This window comes from Salvelinus fontinalis, chromosome 34, assembly GCF_029448725.1.
Source record: "Salvelinus fontinalis isolate EN_2023a chromosome 34, ASM2944872v1, whole genome shotgun sequence".
Taxonomy (NCBI): domain Eukaryota; kingdom Metazoa; phylum Chordata; class Actinopteri; order Salmoniformes; family Salmonidae; genus Salvelinus; species Salvelinus fontinalis.
Window position 1 is genome coordinate 38113300 of NC_074698.1, and position 21388 is coordinate 38134687.

At 43.5% G+C, this 21388-nt stretch overlaps 1 protein-coding gene across 2 annotated transcripts in view; it reads left to right on the forward strand.

Moving 5' to 3' along the window:
- Positions 1-18488, forward strand: part of LOC129833844 (cytochrome P450 2K1-like) — a 30569-nt gene extending 12081 nt beyond the window's left edge. For both annotated transcript variants that reach the window (XM_055898675.1, XM_055898676.1), the window contains 3 exons: positions 8182-8323; positions 16556-16882; positions 17083-18488. In XM_055898675.1, the coding sequence (XP_055754650.1) occupies positions 8182-8323; positions 16556-16882; positions 17083-17270 (657 nt within the window). In that variant the 3' untranslated portion in view covers positions 17271-18488. The remainder of the gene's footprint in view (positions 1-8181; positions 8324-16555; positions 16883-17082) is intronic.
- The last annotated feature ends 2900 nt before the right edge of the window (positions 18489-21388 follow it).

A 21388-nucleotide genomic window follows, 5' to 3' on the forward strand; every position in this document is an offset into this window, starting at 1 on the left:
TTTAACACTTTTTTTGGTTACTACAGTCGTGGCCAAAAGTTGAGAATGACACAAATATAAATGTTCACAAAGTCTGCTGCCTCAGTTTGTATGATGGCAATTTGCATATACTCCAGAATGTTATGAAGAGTGATCAGATGAATTGCAATTAATTGCAAAGTCACTCTTTGCCATGCAAATGAACTGAATCCCAAAAAACATTTCCACTGCATTTCAGCCCTGCCACAAAAGGACCAGCTAACATCATGTCAGTGATTCTCTCGTTAACACAGGTGTGAGTGTTGACGAGGACAATGCTGGAGATCACTCTGTCATGCTAATTGAGTTCGAATAACAGACTGGAACGGTTCAATTGTTCTGAAGAAGGCTTCAGGGCACCCAAGAAAGTCCAGGCTGCCAGGATCGTCTCCTAAAGTTGATTCAGCTGCGGGATCGGGGCACCACCAGTACAGAGCTTGCTCAGGAATGGCAGCAGGCAGGTGTGAGTGCATCTGCACGCACAGCGAGGCAAAGACTTTTGGAGGATGGCCTGGTGTCAAGAAGGGCAGCAAAGAAGCCACTTCTCTCCAGGAAAAACATCAGGGACAGACTGATATTCTGCAAAAGGTACAGGGATTGGACTGCTGAGGACTGAGGTAAATTCATTTTCTCTGAATCCCCTTTCTGATTGTTTGGGGCATTCGGAAAAAAGCTTGTCCGGAGAAGACAAGGTGAGCGCTACCATCAGTCCTGTGTCATGCCAACAGTAAAGCATCCTGAGACCATTTATGTGTGGGGTTGCTTCTCAGCCAAGGGAGTGGGCTCACTTACAATTTTGCCTAAGAACACAGCCATGAATAAAGAATGGTACCAACACATTCTCCGAGAGCAACTTCTCCCAACCATCCAGGAACAGTTTGGTGACGAACAAAGCCTTTTCCAGCATGATGGAGCACCTTGCCATAAGGCAAAAGTGATAACTAAGTGGCTCGGGGAACAAAACATCGATATTTTGGGTCCATGGCCAGGAAACTCCCCAGACCTTAATCCCATTGAGAACTTGTGGTCAATCCTCAAGAGGCGGGTGGACAAACAAAAACCCACAAATTCTGACAAACTCCAAGAATTGATTATAAAGAGAAATCCTTGAATGAGTATGTGTTGTAAAACTATTGAGTGTGTGTATGTATATATATATATATATATACAGTTGAAGTCGGAAGTTTACATAAACTTAGGTTGAAATCAATCAAACTCGTTTTCAAACACTCCAAAGATTTCTTGATAACAAACTATAGTTTTGGCAAGTCGGTTAGGGCATCTACTTTGTGCATGACACAATTAATTTGTCCAACAATTGTTTACAGACAGATTATTTCACTTATATTTCACTGTATCACAATTCCAGTGGGTCAGAAGTTTACATACACTAAGTTGACTGTGCCTTTAAACAGCTTGGATAATTCCAGATATGATGTGATGCCTTTAGAAGCTTCTAGTCTAATTGACATCACTTAAGTCAATTGGAGGTGTACCTGTGGATGTATTTCAAGGCCTACCTTCAAACTCAGTGCCTCTTTGCTTGACATCATGGGAAAATCAAAAAAAATCAGCCAAGACATCAGAAAAAAAATTGTAGACCTCCACGTCTGGTTCATCCTTGGTAGCAATTTCCAAACGCCTGAAGGTACCACGTTCATCTGTAAAATTAATAGTACTGTGGGGTACAGCAGGTCAGCCACCAGGGGGAGACTCGTCAAGGCCTAGTGACAGATGGAGTATACATCACGAGGCGGTGGCTCCATCTGTTGGACGTGCCAGTTCTCGATGGGCTGGAGACGATGCGGTAGCGGATGACAGCCATATGGCCAGTCATGAGGGAACATATGGAGAAGGCCCAATGCGCCCAAGCCCAGGTCTACAATCGGGGAGCCCAGCCCCGAGAATTCCAGGTGGGAGACAGGGTGTTGATATTGATCCCCACAGCCGAAAGTAAGTTCCTGGGAACATGGCACGGACCATACGAGGTGGTCGAAAAGCTGGGACCTGTCAATTACCGCGTACGACATCTGGGGAGACAGAAACCTCAACAGATTTACCACTTGAACCTGTTGAAGAAGTGGCACGAGAGGACAGCCTTGGCCTTGTTATGGTCGGGACCCAGGACGCCAACGGTACCAGTGGTGGTCCCAAGCAATGAGGACCACGACCCAGCCCAGAAGCAAGAGCTCAGGGAGCTTGTCGATCGGAACACGGCGGTGTTCTCCGAGAAGCCGGGCCGCACGACCCTCATTGAACACCACATCCATACCCGGCCCGGGGAAACGGTAAGAAAGAGGCCGTATCGGATTCCGGAGGCTTGACGGAAGGCCGTGAAACAAGAAGTGGAGACTATTCTGAGGATGGGGGTCATTGAAGAGTCCCACAGTGCATGGTGCAGCCCCATCGTGTTGGTGCCCAAACTGGACGGTAGCCTCCGCTTCTGTAATGATTTCCAGGGTGTGAACGACATAAGCGTATTCGACGCCTACCCCATACCAAGGGTGGATGAGCTCATCGACCGATTGGGAAGGCCCGGTACATCAGCACCCTTGACCTGACCAAAGGACATTGGCAGGTGCCATTGGCAGTCTCCTCCCGGGAGAAGACGGCGTTCTCAACACCAGACGGTCTGTACCAGTACCGGGTGCTCCCGTTCGGTCTCCACGGAGCCAAGCCACATTCCAGCGACTGATGAACAGAGTGCTTCGACCCCACCAGCAGTACGCAGCGTCCTATCTGGATGATATCATCATCCACAGCCAAGGTTGGGAAGAGCACCTGACGCGCCTCCACGTGGCTTCTGGAGGAAACCTGGCACCATCCCTATGGTGAAGCGTGGTGGCAGTATCATGCTGTGGGGATGTTTTTCATTCGCAGGGACTGGGGAACTAGTCAGGATCGAGGGAAAGATGAATGGAGTAAAGTACAGAGATATCCTTGACGAAAACCTGCTCCAGAGATCTCCGGACCTCCGACTCGGGCCCGGATTTGAACCCAATCAAACATCTCTGGAGAGACCTGAAAATAGCTGTGCAGCAACGCTCCCCATCCAACATGACGGAGCTTGAGAGGATCTGCAGAGAAGAATGTGAGAAACTTCCCAAATACAGGTTTGCCAACCTTGTAGCGTCATACCCAAGAAAACCCGAGGCTGTAATCGCTGATTCAAGAAAGTACAGAGTAAAGAGTCTGAATAATTACGTTCAGTGCCTTGCAAAAGTATTCATCCCCCTTGGCGTTTTTCCTATTTTGTTGCATTACAACCTGTAATTTAAATTTATTTTTTATTTGGATTTCATGTAATGGGCATACACAAAATAGTCCAAACTGGTGAAAAGTTAATTTTTTTCATTCCATGTGTCAAATTCTAAAAAATAAAAAACGGAAAAGTGGTACGTGCATATGTATTCACCCCCTTTGCTATGAAGCCCCTAAATAAGATCTGGTGCAACCAATTACCTTCAGAAGTCAAATAGTTAGATTGTACACAGGTGGACTTTATTTAACTAAGTGTCACATGATCTGTCACATGATCTCAGTATATATGCACCTGTTCTGAAAGGCCCCAGAGTCTGCAACACCACTAAGCAAGGGGGACCACCAAGCAAGCGGCACCATAAAGACCAAGGAGCTCTCCAAACAGGTTAGGGACAAAGTTGTGGAGAAGTACAGATCAGGGCTGGGTTATAAAAAAATATCCTAAACTTTGAACATCCCACGGAGCACCATTAAATCCATTATTAACAAATGGAAAGAATATGGCACCACAACAAACCTACCAAGAGAGGGCCGCCCACCAAAACTCACGGACCAGGCAAGGAGGGCATTAATCAGAGAGGCAACAAAGAGACCAAAGATAACCCTGAATGTGCTGCAAAGCTCCACAGCGGAGATTGGAGTATCTGTTCATAGGACCACTATAAGCCGTACACTCCACAGAGCTGGGCTTTACGGAAGAGTGGCCAGAAAAAAGCAATTGCTTAAAGAAGAAAAATAAGCAAACACGTTTGATGTTCGCCAAAGGCATGTGGGAGACTCCCCAAATATATGGAAGAAGGTGCTCTGGTCAGATGAGACTAAAATGGAGCTTTTTGATCATCAAGGCAAACGCTATGTCTGGCGCAAAACCAACATCGCTCATCACCCCGAGAATATCATCCCCACAGTGAAGCATGGTGGTGGCAGCATCATGCTGTTGGGATGTTTTTCATCGGCAGGGACTTTGAAACTGGTCAGAATTGAAGGAATGATGGATGGTGCTAAATACAGGGAAATTCTTGAGGGAAACCTTTTTCAGTTCCACAGATTTGAGACTGGGATGGAGGTTCACCTTCCAGCAGGACAATGACCCTAAGCATACTGCTAAAGCAACACTCAAGTGGATTAAGGGGAAACATTTACATGTTTTGGAATGACCTAGTCAAAGCTCAGACCTCAATCCAATTGTGAATCTGTGGTATGACTTAAAGAATGCTGTACACCAGCGGAACCCATCCAACCCTAAGGAGCTAGATCAGTTTTGCCTTGAATGGGCAAAAATCCCAGTGGCTAGATGTGCCAAGTTTATAGAAACATACCCCAAGAGACTTGCAGCTGTAATTTCTGCAAAAGGTGGCTGTACAAAGTATTGAGTTTGGGGGGGTGAATAGTTATGCGCTCAAGTTCAGTTTTTCTTGTCTTAATTTTTGTTTGATTCACGAAAAATATTTTGCATCTTCAAAGTGGTAGACATTGTGCAAATTAAATTATACAACCCCCCCCAAAAAATCTATTTTAATCCCAGGTTTTAAGGCAACAAAATAGGGAAAATACCAAGGGGGTCAATACTTTCGCAAGCCACTGTAAATCAAATCAAAGTTTATTTGTCACGTGCGCCGAATACAACAGGTGTAGACCTTACAGTGAAATGTTTACTTACAGGCTCCAACCAACAGTGCAATTTCTAAGTAAAAAAGGCATTAGGTGAACAATAGATAAGTAAAGAAATAAAAAAACAACAGAAATATAACAACAGTAAAAAAGACAGTGAAAAACAACAGTTGCGAGGCTATATACAGGCACCGGTTAGTTGGGCTGATTGAGGTAGTATGTACATGTAGGTATGGTTAAAGTGACGATGCATATATGATAAACAGAGAGTAGCAGTAGCGTAAAAGAGGGGTTCGCGGGTGATGGGTGGCGGGACACAATGCAGATACCCCGGGTAGCCAATGTGAGGGGGCACCGGTTAGTCAGGCTGATTGAGGTAGCATGTACATGTAGGTATGGTTAAAGTGACTATGCATATATGATAAACAGAGAGTAGCATCAGCGTAAAAGAGGGGTGGGCACACAATGCAAATAGTCCTGGTAGCCATTTGATTACCTGTTCAGGAGTCATAGCTTGAGGGTAAAAACTGTTGAGAAGCCTTTTGTTCCTAGACTTGGCACTCCGGTACAGCTTGCCATGCGGTAGTAGAGAGAACAGTCTATGACTGGGGTGGCTGGGGTCTTTGACAATTTTTAGGGCCTTCCTCTGACACCACCTGGTGTAGAGGTCCTGGATGGCAGGCAGCTTAGCCCCAGTGATGTACTGGGCAGTACTCATTACCCTCTGTAGTGCCTTGCGGTCCGAGGCCGAGAAATTCCCGTACCAGGCATTGATGAAACCAGTCAGGATGCTCTCGATGTTGCAGCTGTAGAATCTTTTTCGTTTCCTGAGGGGGAATAGGCTTTGTCGTGCCCTCTTCACGACTGTCTTGGTGTGTGTGGACCATTCTAGTTAGTTGGTGATGTGGAGACCAAGAGACTTGAAGCTCTCAACCTCCTCCACTACAGCCCCGATGATGAGAATGGGGGCATGCTCAGTCCGCCTTTCCTGTAGTCCACAATAATCTCCTTAGTCTTGGTTACGTTGAAGGATAGGTTGTTATTCTGACACCACCCGGCCAAGTCTCTGACCTCCTCCCTATGGGCTGTCTCGTCTTTGATCAGGCCTACCACTGTTGTGTCATCTGCAAACTTAATGATGGTATTGGAGTCGTGCCAGGCCACGCAGTCGTGGGTGAACAGAGCGTACAGGAGGGGACTGAGCACGCACCCCTGAGGGGCTCCAGTGTTGAGGATCAGCGTGGCAGATGTGTTGCTACCTACCCTCACCACCTGGGGGCGGCCCATCAGTAAGTCCAGGATCCAGTTGCGGAGGGAGGTATTTAGTCCCAGGATCCTTAGCTTAGTGATGATCTTTGAGGATACATTGGTGTTGAATGCTGAGCTGTAGTCAATGAATAGCATTCTCACGTAGGTGTTCCTTTTGTCCAGGTGGGAAAGGGCTACGTGTCTGTAGTCATTTAGGCAGGTTGCCTTAGTGTTCTTGGGCACAGGGACTATGGTGGTCTGCTTGAAACATGTTGGTATTACAGACTCAATCAGGGACATGTTGAAAATGTCAGTGAAGACATCTGCCAGTTGGTAAGCACATGCCCGGAGCACACGTCCTGGTAATCCGTCTGGCCCCGCAGCCTTGTGAATGTTGACCTGTTTAAAGGTCCTACTCACGTCAGCTACGGAGAGCGTGATCACACAGTCGTCCTGAACAGCTGATGCTCTCATGCATGCCTCAGTGTTGCTTTCCTCGAAGCGAGCATAGAAGTTATTTAGCTCGTCTGGTAGGCTCGTGTCACTGGGCAGCTCGCGGCTGTGCTTCCCTTTGTAGTCTGTAATAGTTTGCAAGTCCTGCCAAATAAGATGCGCATCGGAGCCGGTGTAGTACGAATGAATCTCAGCCCTGTAAATGTGATATTTCCATTTTCTATTTCATTATAAATGTGTAAAAATGTCTAAACCAGTTTTTGCTTTGTCATTATGGGGTATTGTGTGTAGATTGAGGAAAAAAATAAATGTACAAAATAATGAACAAAATGTGGAAAAAGTCAAGGGATCTGAATACTTTCCGAATGCACTGTACATATTTACAAAAACAATATGGGGGATTGGAAATGATGCTGACATTTACATTGATAGATTGTAGCTTCCATCTGCAATATTAAAACTGATCTACCCCCCAAAAAATATATTTATTAAATTCTTTGAATGAAAACATCTAGGGATTTAGTGGGTTTTGAGAAATGCGTAAATGGCCCATGTGATAGAGAATGGAGAAAATATAGGAGATATTGTGCTGAAATGGCATTGGGCCCAGGCTGCAGCGGTATACACTGAGTGTACAAAACACTAGGAACATCTTCCTAATATTGAGTTGCACCCCTTTTTGCCATCAGAACAGCCTCTATTCGTTGGGGGTATGGACTCTACAACGTGTCAAGTATTCAACAGGGACGCTGGCCCATGTTGACTAGACTGCTTCCCACAGTTGTGTCAAGTTGCCTGGATGTCCTTTGGGTTGTGGACCATTCTTGATACACATGGGAAAATGTTGAGCGTGGAAAAACCCAGCAGCGTTGCAGTTCTTGACACTCAAACTGGTGCGCCTGGCACCTACTACCATACCCCATTCAAAGGCAATTACGTATTTTGTTTTGCCCATTCACCCTCTGAATGGCACTCAAACACAATCCATGTCTCAAGGCTTAAAATGTTTAATTTAACCTGTCTCCTCCCCTTCTACACTGATTTTGAAGTGGATCTAACAAGTGACATCAATAAGGGATCATAGCTTTCAACTGGATTTATCTGGTCAGTCTGTGAGGCTTCCCCAACTGGCAGCCCGCAGACCGAATTTGGCACGCGGGTGGTTTTCTTTGGTTTATTTTTTATTTATTTTTATTTTATTTTACAAAATACTAAAACCACCAGGAAATATGTTCCAACTGATTTTTAATTTTGGAAATCTGTTCCCAAGTATTCCCATGCATAGAGAGACACGTGTGATCGTCTACAAATGTAAGAAAGGTTTGAGAGAAAAAAATTGGCCCGCGGGTGAAACTAGTTGATGATCCCTGATCTAATCCATGGAAACATTTGTTTTGTACACTAAGTATGTTTTCTGGGGGCTGCAGCTAAGACTGCTACACCATTTGTGTAGAAGTTACATGTAAAAACACATTTTTGAAAGCAAAATTTTGACCTTTGAAAAAGAATGCAAAGACTGCTAGACCATGACTTTTCAGGGGAAAACAAATATTTTCTCCCCTTTTTTAAAATGCTTTTTCTGTCTATAAGGAATCTGGCAACAAGAACTCTCACTACCATGACAAAAACCTGATATCCTCTGTGGGCAACCTGTTTTCTGCTGGTACAGACACCACAGGGAACACCCTACGCTGGGCTTTGATGCTAATGGCCAAGTACCCCCTTATACAGGGTAAGTATCAATGTGCACACAGACACACGCCTTTGTACAGACATTGCAAGTGATTGTAGTAATGCACAGACATTGCAAGTGATTGTAGTAATGCACAGACATTGCAAGTGATTGTAGTAATGCAAGACAATCAAGGTGTTACTTGCTGTAAACATTTCCAAATTGCCCACTTGAACCACAGACCAGTTTATAGTTTGTTTCAAATGCTTGAACACTGTTAATGAAGCTGCAATCTACATGAATGTAACTAAATGTGTAGAAATGACGACATTTCAACCAGATTTTCTCATTGGGATAACCTACATGTGTAAGGCAGCCAAGTTATTTATATATATATATATATATATATATATATATATATATATATATATATATATATATATATATATATATATATATATATATATATATATATATATATATATATATATATAATGGAATTGTACTATGGTGTGGTATTTATGTGGCAATATAGGATACTTTAGCCACAGAGGACAACAGGTTCTTAACTTGGGATGGAGAGCAGTGGCGCAAATACCTGGAAAGATGCATGATTGGAGTAGAATACACAGTTATAATATTTATTATTAGAACAGAAAGATAAATAAAAAAACGAGTCCATAAATTGTCTGCAAAAAGTCTTCAGAAAGATTCTCAGAAAATTACACTCGAATTACATCTGTTCGACATCCTTCAATGTCGAACAGATAATGCACTTTCCCCACCCTCCAACTTGACTTCCCCACCCTCCAACTTGACTTCCCCACCCTCCAGCTTGGACAGGTGTATATTTTTGGTGTGCAGCTTTTCCGTATTTGCGTATAAGCATTTTTTGGAACATCATTTTAGATTTTCAAGACACGGAACTCAGTGCCATTTTTCATTACACTAAATGCTTTTTTAAAATATACACTGACCAAAAATATAAACGCAACAACTTCAAAGATTTTACTGAGGTACAGTTCATATAAGGAAATAAGTCAATTGAATTAAATTCATTAGGGCCTAATCTATGGGTTCCACATGACTGGGAATACAGATATGCATCTGTTGGTCAGAGAGACCTTTAAAAAAAGGTAGGGGTGTGTATCAGAAAACCAGTCAGTATCTGGTGTGACCACCATTTCCCTCATGCAGTGCGACACTTCTCCTTCACATAGAGTTGATCAGGCTGTTGATTGTGGCCTGTGGAATGTTGTCCCACTCCTCTTCAATTGTTGTGCGAAGTTGCTGGATATTGGCGGGAACTGGAACACGCTGTCGTACACATCGATCCAGAGCATCCCAAACATGCTCAAAGTGTGACATGTCTGGTGAGTATGCAGGCCATGGAAGAAGTGGGACATTTTCAGCTTCCGGGAATTGTGTACAGATCCTTGCGACATGGGGCCGTGCATTGTCATGCTGAAACATGAGGTGATGGCGGCAGATGAATGGCACGACAATGGTTTCAGGATCTCGTCATGGTATCTCTGTGCATTCAAATTGCCATCAAGAAAATGCAATTGTGTTCGTTGTCAGTAGCTTATACCTGTCCATACCATTGCCCCATGGTGGCGGTGGGGTTCTCTGTTCACAATGTTGACATCAGCAAACTGCTCACCCACACGACGCCCACACTGTCTGCCATCTGACCGGTACAGTTGAAACTGGGATTCACCTGTGAAGAGCACACTTCTCCAGGATATAAGTGGCCATCGAAGGTGAGCATTTGGATTTTTGTTCAGTTTAGTTGCCTTCTCCAAACAGCCAATATATTAATTCAAATCAAATCAAATTTTATTGGTCACATACACGTGTTTAGCAGATGTTATTGCGGGTGTAGCGAAATGCTTGTTCTTCTAGCTCTGACAGTGCAGTAATATCTAACAAGTGATATCTAACAGTTTCACAACATACATTTGAAATCAGAAGTTTACATACACTTAGGTTGGAGTCATTAAAACTCGTTTTTCAACGACTCCACAAATGTCTTGTTAACAAACTATAGTTTTGGCAAGTCGGTTAGGACATCTACTTTGTGCATGACACAAGTAATTTGTCCAACAATTGTTTACAGACAGATTATTTCACTTATAATTCACTGTATCACAATTCCAGTGGGTCAGAAGTTTGCATACACTAAGTTGACCGTTCCTTTAAACAGCTTGGAAAATTCCATAAAATGATGTCATGCTTTAGAAGCTTCTGGTAGACTAATTGAAATAATTTGAGTAAAATAGAATGTGCATTTGTGGATGTATTTCAAGGCCTACCTTCAAACGCAGTGCCTCTTTGCTTGTCATCATGGGAAAATCAAAAGAAATCAGCCAAGACATCAGAATTTTTTTTGTAGACCACAAGTCTGGTTCATCCTTGAGAGCAATTTCCAAATGCCCGAAGGTACCACGTTCATCTGTACAAACAATAGTATGCAAGTTTAAACACCATGGGACCACTCAGCCGTCATACCGCTCAGGGAGGAGACGCGTTCTGTCTCCTAGAGTTGAATGTACTTTTGGTGTGAAAAGTGCAAATCAATCCCAGAACAACAGCAAAGGACCTTGTGAAGATGCTGGAGGAAACAGGTACCAAAGTATCTATATCCACAGTAAAACAAGTCCTATATCGACATAACCTGAAAGGCCGCTCAGCAAGAAAGAAGCCACTGCTCCAAAACCGCCACAAATAAGCCAGACTACGGTTTGCAACTGTACATGGGGACAAAGATCGTACTTTTTGGAGAAATGTCCTGTGGTCTGATGAAACAAAAATTGTTTGGCCATAATGATCATCATTATGTTTGGAGGAAAAGGGGGGAGGCTTGCAAGAAGAACACCATCCCAACCGTGAAGCACGGGGGTGGCAGCATCATGTTGTGGGGGTACTTTGTTGCAGGAGGGTCTGATGTACTTCACAAAATAGATGGCATCATGAGGCAGGAAAACGTGGATATATTGAAGAAACATCTCAAGACATCAATCAGGAAGTTAAAGCTTGGTCGCAAATGGGTCTTCCAAATGGACAATGACCTCAAGCATACTTCCAAAGTTGTGGCAAAATGGCTTAAGGACAACAAAGTCAAAGTATTGGAGTGGCCATCACAAAGCCATGAACTCAACCCTATAGAAAATCTTTGGGCAGAACTGAAAAAGTATTTGCAAGCAAGGAGTCCTACAAACCTGACTCAGTTACACCAGCTCTGTCAGGAGGAATGGGCCAAAATTCACCCAACTTATTTTGGGAAGCTTGCGGAAGGCTACCCGAAACATTTGACAAAAATTAAACAATTTACAGGCAATGCTACCAAATGCTAATTGAGTGTATGTAAACTAATTACCCACTGGGAATGTGATGAAAGAAATTAAAGCTGAAGTAAATAATTCTCTCTACTATTATTCTGACATTTCACATTCTTAAAATAAAGTGGTGATCCTAACTTACCTAAGACAGGATTTTTACTAGGATTAAATGTCAGGAATTGTGAAAAACTATGTTTAAATGTATTTGGCTACGGTGTATGTAAACTTCCAACTTCAACTGTGTACCCAAATACACACACATCTACGTAAGGAATGGATTAAGAATATATACATACATGTCAGAGCGGCATTGGACTAAGATACATTGGCATAGTAAAGAATACAGTATATACATATGAGATGGGTGATGCAATATGTAAACACAAATAAAGTGGATAAGATGCCGTAGAACAGTGTAGAGTACAGCTTATGCATATGAGATGAGTAATGCAAGATACGGAAACATTAAAGTGGCTAGTGTTTAATTTCCTTCAAGTGGCCAGTGATTTCTAATATATGTCTATAGGCAGCAGCCTCTGATGTGCTGGATATGGCTGTTTAACAGTCAGTGGCGTAGTATAGAATACTATACAGTATATTCATATGAGATGGGTGATGCAATATGTAAACACAAAGTGGCTAAGATACAGTAGAATAGTGTAGAGTGCAGTTTATGCATATGAGATGAGTAATGCAAGATACGGAAACATAATTAAAGTGGCTAGTTATTTCTAATCTATGTCTATAGGCAGCCGTCTCTGATGTGCTAGTGATGGCTGTTTAACAGTCTGATGGCCTTGAAATAGAAGCTGTTTTTCCAGTCTCTCGGTCCCAGCTTTGATGCACCTGTACTAACCTCACCTTTTGGATGATAGCGGGGTGAACAGGCAGTGGCTCGGGTGGTTGATGTCCTTGATGATCTTTTTGGCATTCCTGTGACATCAGGTGCTGTGGGTGTCCAGGAGGGTGGGAAGTTTGCCCCCGGTAATGCGTTGGGCAGACAGCACCACCTCTCTGGAGCGGTTGTGGCCGGTGCAGTTGCCGTTCTAGGCGGTGATACAGCCCGACAGGATGCTCTCAATTGTACATCTGTAAAAGTTTGAGGGCTTTAGGTGTTAAGTCAAATTTCTTCAGCATCCCTGAGGTTGAAAAGGCGCTGTTGAACCGCCTTCACCACACTGTCTGTGTATGCCGAGGAACTTAACTTTCCACCTTCTCCACTGAGGTCCCATCGATGTGGATAGGGGGTTGCTCCCTCTGCTGTTTCCTGAAGTCCACGATCATCTCCTTAGATTTGTTGATGTTGAGTGAGAGGTTATTTTCCTGGCACCACACTCCCAGAGCCCTCACCTCCTCCCTGTAGGCTGTCTCATCGTTGTTGATAATCAAGCCTACCACTGTTGTGTCGTCTGCAAACTTGATTGAGTTGGAGGCGTGCTTGGCCACGCAGTCATGGGTGAACAGGGAGTACAGGAGGGGACTGAGCACACAGCCTTGTGGGGCCCCAGTGTTGAGGATCAGCGAAGAGGTGTTGTTTCCTACCTTCACCACCTGGGGGTGACCCATCAGGAAGTCCAGGACCCAGTTGCACAGGGCTGGGTTCAGACCCAGGGCCTCGAGCTTGATGATGAGCTTGGAGGGTACTATGGTGTTGAATGCTGAGCTATAGTCAAAGAACAGCATTTTTACATAGGTATGCCTCTAGTCCAGGTGGGTTAGGGCAGTATGCAGTGTGGTGGCGATTGCATCGTCTGTGGATCTATTGGGGCGGTAAGCAAATTGAAGTGGGTCTAGGGTGGCCGGTAGGGTGGAGGTGATATGATCCTTGACTAGTCTCTCAAAGCACTTCATGATGACAGAGGTGAGTGCTATGCTGCAATAGTCATTTAGTTCAATTACCTTTGTCCCTGTACCTAAGAAAGAGATGGTGGCCATCTTGAAGCATGTGGGGACAACAGACTGGGATAGGGATTGATTGAATATATCTGTGTACACACCAGCCAGCTGGTCTGTGCATGCTCTGAGGACGCAGCTAGGGATACCATCTGGGACGGCAGCTTTGCGAGGGTTAACACACTTAAATGTCTTACTCACATCGGCAACGGAGAAGGAGAGCCCACAGTCCTGGTAGTGGGCCGTATCAGTGGCACTGTATTATCCTCAAAGTGAGCGAAGGTGTTCAGCCTGTCCGGATGCAAGACGTCGGTGTCCACGTGGCTGGTTTTCCTTTTATAATCCGTGATTGTCTGTAGACCCTGCCACATACGTCTCGTGTCTGAGCTGTTGAACTGAGACTCAACTTTGTCCCAATACCGACGTTTAGCCTGCTTGATTGCTTTGTGGAGGGAATAACTACACTGTTTGTATTCTTCCATTTTCCCAGTCTTGCCCTGGTTAAATGCGGTGGTTCGCGCTTTCAGTTTTGAGCGAATGCTCCCATCTATCCACAGTTTCTGGTTGTGGTTGGTTTTAATAATCAGTGGGTACAACCTCTCCTATGCACTTCCTGATAGACACATTTACCGATACGGTGAATGAGATTATTATTTTCTAAAACTACTCTGAACATATCCCAGTCCGCGTGATCAAAACAATCTTGAAGCGTGGATTCCGATTGGTCAGACCAGCGTTGAATAGTCCTTACCACGGGTGCTTCCTGTTAGAGTTTCTGCCTATAGGAAGAGAGGAGCAAGATGGAATCATTGTCCGATTTGCCGAATGGAGGGCGGGGAAGGGACTTGTATGCATTACGGAAGGTAGTGTAACAGTGGTTGAGCGTTTTAGCCGTGCGAGTACATAGAGTTGAAAGAATTTCGGGAGCCTTTTCTTCAAGTTTGCTTTGTTAAAATCCACAGCTACAAAAAATGCTGCCCCAGGATATGTGGTTTCCAGTTTGCATAAAGTCCATTGAAATTCTTTAAGGGCCATCGTGGTATTGGCTTTAGTGGGGGATATAGACAGCTGTGGCTATTATTGATGTAAATTCACTCGGGAGATAGTACGGTCGGCATTTAATTGTGAGATATTCTAGGTTGGGTGAACAGAAGGACTTGAGTTCCTGTATGTTATCACAGTTACACCATAAGTCGTTAGTCATAAAACATATACCTCCACCCTTCTGCTTCCCGGAGAGATGTTTATTCCTGTCGGCACGATGCTTTGAGAACCCAACTGGCTTTCTGGAGTCAGACAGAATATCTTGAGAGCCATCTTTCCGTGAAGCAGAGTATATTACAATCCCTGGTGTCTCTCTGAAAAGCAACTCTCGCCTTGAGCTTGTCAACTTTATTATCCAGCGATTGGACATTAACGAGTAAAATACTCAGGAGCGGTGGGTGGTGTGCACGCTTCCTAAGTCGGACCAGAAGACCGCCCCGAGTACCTCTCCTCCACCGGCATTGTTTTGGGTCAGCCTCTGGAATTAATTTAACTGCTCTGAGGAGAGCAAACAAAGGATTTGCTCCAGGTCGTAATCCTGGTCGTGATGCTGGTAGTTCTGGTGAGTTACCGCCGCTCTAATATCCAATAGTTCTTCCCGGCTGTATGTAATGGCACAAAACAATTATAGAGCTAATTCCGTAAAGAAATAGTACATAAACAAACAAAATACTGCAGTTTCCTAACAGCTAGTTGCAATGCTGCCATCTGTCGACGCCATCAAAATTAAAGATAAACTAAAAATGCAAATACATCCATCAAAATAACAAGACTACCTGCAAAAACTGGGATCCGCGTGGCCAAAACAATCCCCTTTTATGCACAACAGTATGTCATTTCTCATTGTTTTCACATTAAATGCAAATGATAAGCAGTGTTTGGCAAAACACTAGACACAACTCTCTACACAGGAAACAAACCTATTGTGTACATAATGTCAAACAAAACTAAATTAATATCACAGTCAATAACAAGTACTCCCATATCTTTTAACATGTAAACTCTCTTTGTACTGTGACTTGTTTTACAGTACTAAAGTCACAATTGCACTTTCAACATCTCTTCTCTTTGATTTATCTTCAATGCATTGTAAACATTTACATCGTTACAATATTCTAAACAGTATCAATTTAGGTTTATTGAAATTCTTCCTGCTTTAGTATTGGATGCTAATTCAGAGAACAGCTGTCTATGAAATAGTTGATTACATTCTCGTACCATTTACTCTATTTAATAGAAAAATATATTTTATTGATGGTCATAGTATCACACCTACTCCTGCTCTCTCCCCCAGCACTCGACAATGCCGGTCTACTATCCACCGGTCCTGGCCACCCACATTGCGCACACCTGGCAACCATCATTGCGCACAGCTGCTACCATCGTTAAGCTCGCCTGGACTTCATCACCACCCTGATTACTCTCCCTTCTTTTAGCCCTCACCAACCTCGGTCATCAGGCAGAATTGGTTCTGTTTTCATGTCCTGATGTGTCTCTTGTTTTGTACTTGCGATGGTCGTTATTATTAAACTCACCATCTGCACCTGCTTCCTGACTCAACGTTACAGATAGTTAGTATTTGTTGAGCCATTATGTGATGAATGGTGAGATGACCTTGTCATTCTATGACAAATTATACTGTTTGCGTGGGCTGCGTTATCCCTGTTTTGAGGAAAGTGTTCAAGCAATTGAGAAACTAACAGTGTTGTTGGACATGATTTATACAATTTACTTTGTCTTGTGTAGCTGTTGTCTACTGTTTTGCAAAAAGTGTCTTGTGTACAAGTGGGACTACTGTTTTACAAAAAGGTGTTATGCATCAAGTGTGAACATTGAACTGTGCAGAAAAGGTGACTGTTTTGGTACGTAGGTTAATAAAGGTATCGTTCACATGGAGCCGCGTTTAAGTTATCAAGCCATGTTGTAAAAATTATAAAATGTCCAGGGTAAAGATTATTAAGATGACGTTTTCTCTGAGGGTAGTAACTTTGGTCCTCCCTCCTTTCTGTCTCAGACCGGGTCCAGGAGGAGATCAGCAGGGTTATAGGAAGTCGTCAGCCCTTAGCAGAGGACAGGATGAACCTGCCCTACACTGATGCAGTGATCCATGAGACCCAGAGACTGGCCAGCATTTTACCCATTGCCATCCCTCACACCACCAGCCGAGATGTCACCTTCCAGGGATATTTCATCAAGAAGGGGACGCTTGTGTTTCCTCTACTGACGTCTGTCCTACAAGACGGAAGCGAATGGGAGAGCCCACACACCTTTAACCCCGCCCACTTTCTGGATGAGGAAGGTCGATTCGCCAAGAGGGATGCCTTCATGCCCTTCTCTGCAGGTGAGTTCCACTGTTTCTGTATCCATACTGACTGGGTAAGTGAATCCTTCTATGGTACTCTAAAATTAAGAGTTTGGGGAATTGCTTTGACCAAGGGAGAGTTTATGGTATGGAAATGTGTGTACAATTTATGTCAACTATAGGAAATCTATGTAGACCTAATTGTCATATGTTGTCTCCCTCATTTTATCTTCTTCCAGGTCGTAGGGTGTGTCTGGGGGAGAGTCTGGCCAGGATGGAGCTCTTTCTCTTCTTCACCTCCCTCCTGCAGCGCTTTCGTTTCTCTCCTCCTCCTGGAGTAACAGAGGATGATCTGGACCTCACACCGGCCGTGGGGTTCACCCTCAATCCTTCACCTCACCAGCTGTGTGCTGTGAGCCGGGTCTGAGATGAGTCTGGGCCTAATGTATATTATACATGACTTATTATACATGAACAAATGCTCCACTTTAGACAAACATGCTGAAACAGCTTACCTCACCGGCTGTGCTGTGAGCCAGGTCTGAGATGAAACCAGTCCCTCAATGGTTTTGGTTGAATTTGATTGCTCTACATTCCAACAATGTAATTGATTGATACAAAGCACCGCTATTATGTATGTACAGAATGCTTGTTGTTTTAGCTTGCTGTCCTGCCTTGTCTGGGACTGGACAGCTGTTGCCAAGCTTAGCAAAGTCAATCAGTTTTCTAGCTAATGTTATCAGTAGTTGACATCAATATATACCCTTGTGGGCATGTTTTTATATGACTAGCAAGCATACTTAGCCATATCTGCTAGCTAGAACAAATAACTACCACTAACTAGCTAGCTCCAGCAGGAGTGGAAGTTCAGCTGCCTACTTTCACTCCATTAAGGTTCCAGTTGTTGAAGGAGACTTGAAACCAAAAGACAGCATTTACACAGGAAACCCAATTCGGATCTTTTTCCACTGTTTAGTCTTTTGACTTACCAGATCAGCACTTTTGCCTACAATTGGACAAAAGACCAGAATTGGGCTGCCTGTGTAAAAGCAGCCAAAAGGTCTCACTTAAAGTGAAGTTGTTTACAAACTGTTCGCTAGCTGGTGGCTAGTTTAAGCTACTCCTTGTCCATTGACCATAGCTAGTGGGTAGCTTGAGCCACATTAGCTACTAGTGACTATTTACATATAATATATTGGAACATTTGGGCACGAAAATCTAACTTATTGCACCTTTAAGCTTTCTTGTCCTATTCAAACGGGCCAACCAAAGGTACATAACACTAACCGTGTCAGTTATTGATAACAGCTAGATGATTGACTCTGCTAAGCTTGGATACACCCCAAAGATAAATAAGCTAAGATGTAGGCTTCTGATTAGCCTTTGACTATTTGATTAGTAGCGTGTCAGAGAGCTCCATATGTATTGCTAATCAATAAACCCGTTGATGAGTGTGCTTGACATCGGCACCAGTTCGTCAAATTTTGGTCCATTTTGTCAACTTGGAGTCGGGGTTTTGAATAGAATAGAATTTGAATTACTGTCTGTGCTCAGTGGGAACCAATCACTGTGCAGCAATGTAAAACGTTCAACTTGTAGATTTCACCAAAACTTTTAATAAAGGCTTAAAGTGGAACTGACAGTATTTTAGCAACATGAAATGGTATTAACATCTGTTCATATACACCCCCAGGAAGAGTGACACCTTTTCGTTTATATCTTCAGACAAGTGAGTACTTAGATATGGTCATTTTCAGGTTATCATAAATTCATTAAATGTTTGGGAATGACGTATAGTAAGGCATTTGTGCTTGCGGCCGTGCGTTTGGCCGTGCGTATGGACAATGAATAGACACTGCATTAACAGAGCAAATTAAATGTAACCATACTTTAAAAGTAATATATTTAAGCAATAAGGCACGAGGGGGTGTGGTATACCATGGCTAAGGGCTGTTCTTAGGCACGACCTTAACCGTGGTAAATTGGCCATATACCACAAATCCCCAAGGTGCCTTATTGCTATTATAAACTGGTTACCAACGTAATTAGAGCAGTAAAAATATGTTTTGTCATACCCATGGTATACGGTCTGATATACCACGGCTGTCAGACATTCGGCATTCAGGCTCGAGTGACCTAGTTTATAACATCAATTATACCATTTATTTGCTGCGGGTGATTCTTTGATCCACCTCTACACAGACAACACCATTCTGTATACATCTGGCCTTTGGACACTGTTAAACCTCCAAACGAGCTTCAATGCCATACAACACTCCTTCCGTGGCCTCCAACTGCTCTTAAATGCTAGTAAAACAAAATGCATGCTCTTCAACCGACCGCTGACTGCACCCGCCCGCCCGACTAGCATAACTACTCAGGACGGTTCTGACTTAGAATATGTGGGCAACTATAAAGACCTAGGTGTCTGGCTAGACTGTAAACTCTCCTTCCAGACTCACATTAAGCATCTCCAATCCAAAATTAAATCTGGAATTGGCTTCCTTTTTTGCAAACAAAGCCTCCTTCACTCATGCTGCTCAACATACCCTCGTAAAACTGACTATCCTACCGATCCTTGACTTCGGCGATGTCATTTACAAAGTAGCCTCCAACACTACATCCAGTTTGCTATCACAGTGCCATCCGTTTTGTCACCAAAGCCCCATATACTACCCACCACTGCAACCTGTATGCTCTCGTTGGCTGGTCCTCGCTACATATTCGTAGCCAAACCCACTGGCTCCAGGTCATCTACAAGTCTCTGCTAGGTAAAGATCTGCCTTATCTCAGCTCACTGGTCACCATAGCAACACCCACTCGTAGCACGCGCTCCAGTAGGTATATCTCACTGGTCATCTCCAAAGCCAACACTGGCTGCACTTGAACTGCATTTGTAAAATCTATCTAATTTAATACATTTTGATACCTCCTTTGCTTTCTCATTTTTGACCTTCCTCTCTTGGGCTCCACTTTTCTGTTGATACATTGCTGATTTTTAAATCCGTAATTTTCTATTTGCGGCTTTCTCTCAATTTTTTGGGGAGGGCTGTTGTCTCTTTTTAGCTAGCTCAACTGTTGCTTAAAACGATGACAGAAACAACAACGCTTGGGAGAGTATTTGCACAATGAATCCCAGAATGCATTTCATTATCTTAACATGGTATTGAAGCTATTGAATAATATGAGTTATTTAGCAAATTAATTAGATTTATTGTCATCAAGACACTAAAATATCATACTGACTTATGTAGTGGCAAAAAACCTTTGTTGGTGAAACCATCAGTGGAATCATTTATCATATAGCCTACATTAAAGAAATAAAGAAAGATCTTCTCATCAAATTGTAGATGTGAATGACCTGCATCAACAATTAATACTTGGGCGTGGTGGGGAGTTATTCAGATCCGGGCCCATCACTGGGCCCATGTATGTTGTGGGCCCTGGTGCGACCGCATCAGCTGAAGTTACGCCACTGGCCACCAGTCTGCTTGCTGTTGTCAGTTATTGTCGGGTATGTGGATGATCACGTCTTTATTCTTGAATGTTGAGATGTCTGAGTTTAACTTCATAGAGAAACTCGTCCAAACCTACGATGGCGCAGCTGTAATGGAACGTATCTGCTATTTGTATTTACAGCTAAGTCCCCGCCTGTTCCCTGATTTAAGAGATGATGACCTCTCCACTCCACTAACATTGTCAACTTTCTCCTGACATGAACTGAAGCCACAACGTCTCATGTGCCCTCTCATCCACTGCCACATTGAATGTTTCCCTTCCAAGCACAGTGAGTACCCCTATCAATTTTCTCTCATTACTGTATGTAAAGTCAATCGCATACACATTCACATTATTACACATCAAAGATTTTACTCCTTGCTTGGACCAACTCATTCTTAGCTCTTGTCTAACTGTGTAGTGTCTTGTGTTATTGTTTTTTATCTTCCCAGTAAAATCCTGTCCTGCACTGGTCAAGCCTCTGAACACCTCAACTCATGCCACATACCCTCTTTCAATCACTGCTGTGATCCCTTTCCAACACTGTGTGTAGCTCTCTCATTCCCTGTAATATTGTACTATAAATGTTTTTATTAAATGCTTTAGGTTAAAAATAATTAATCATTGATGATTTTTGAAACACACTTTGTGGTCTCCACGTGTTACGCGCCTACACCATGGGTCTCCCATCTTCCTCAATTTCAAATCAAATCAAAGTTTATTTGTCACTTGCGCTGTATACAACAGGTGTAGACCTTAGTGAAATGCTTACTTACAGGCTCTAACCAATAGTTCGAGAGAGAAAAAAACAATTTTTAGGGCCTTCCTCTGACACCGCCTGGTGTAGAGGTCCTGGATGGCAGGCAGTTTAGCCCCAGTGATGCACTGGGCCGTACGCATTACCCTCTGAAGTGCCTTGCGGTCGGAGGCCGCAAGGCCCTAAAAATTGTCAAAGACCCCAGCCACCCCAGTCATAGACTGTTCTCTCTACTACCGCATGGCAAGCGGTACCGGAGTGCCAAGTCTAGGACCAAAAGGCTTCTCAAC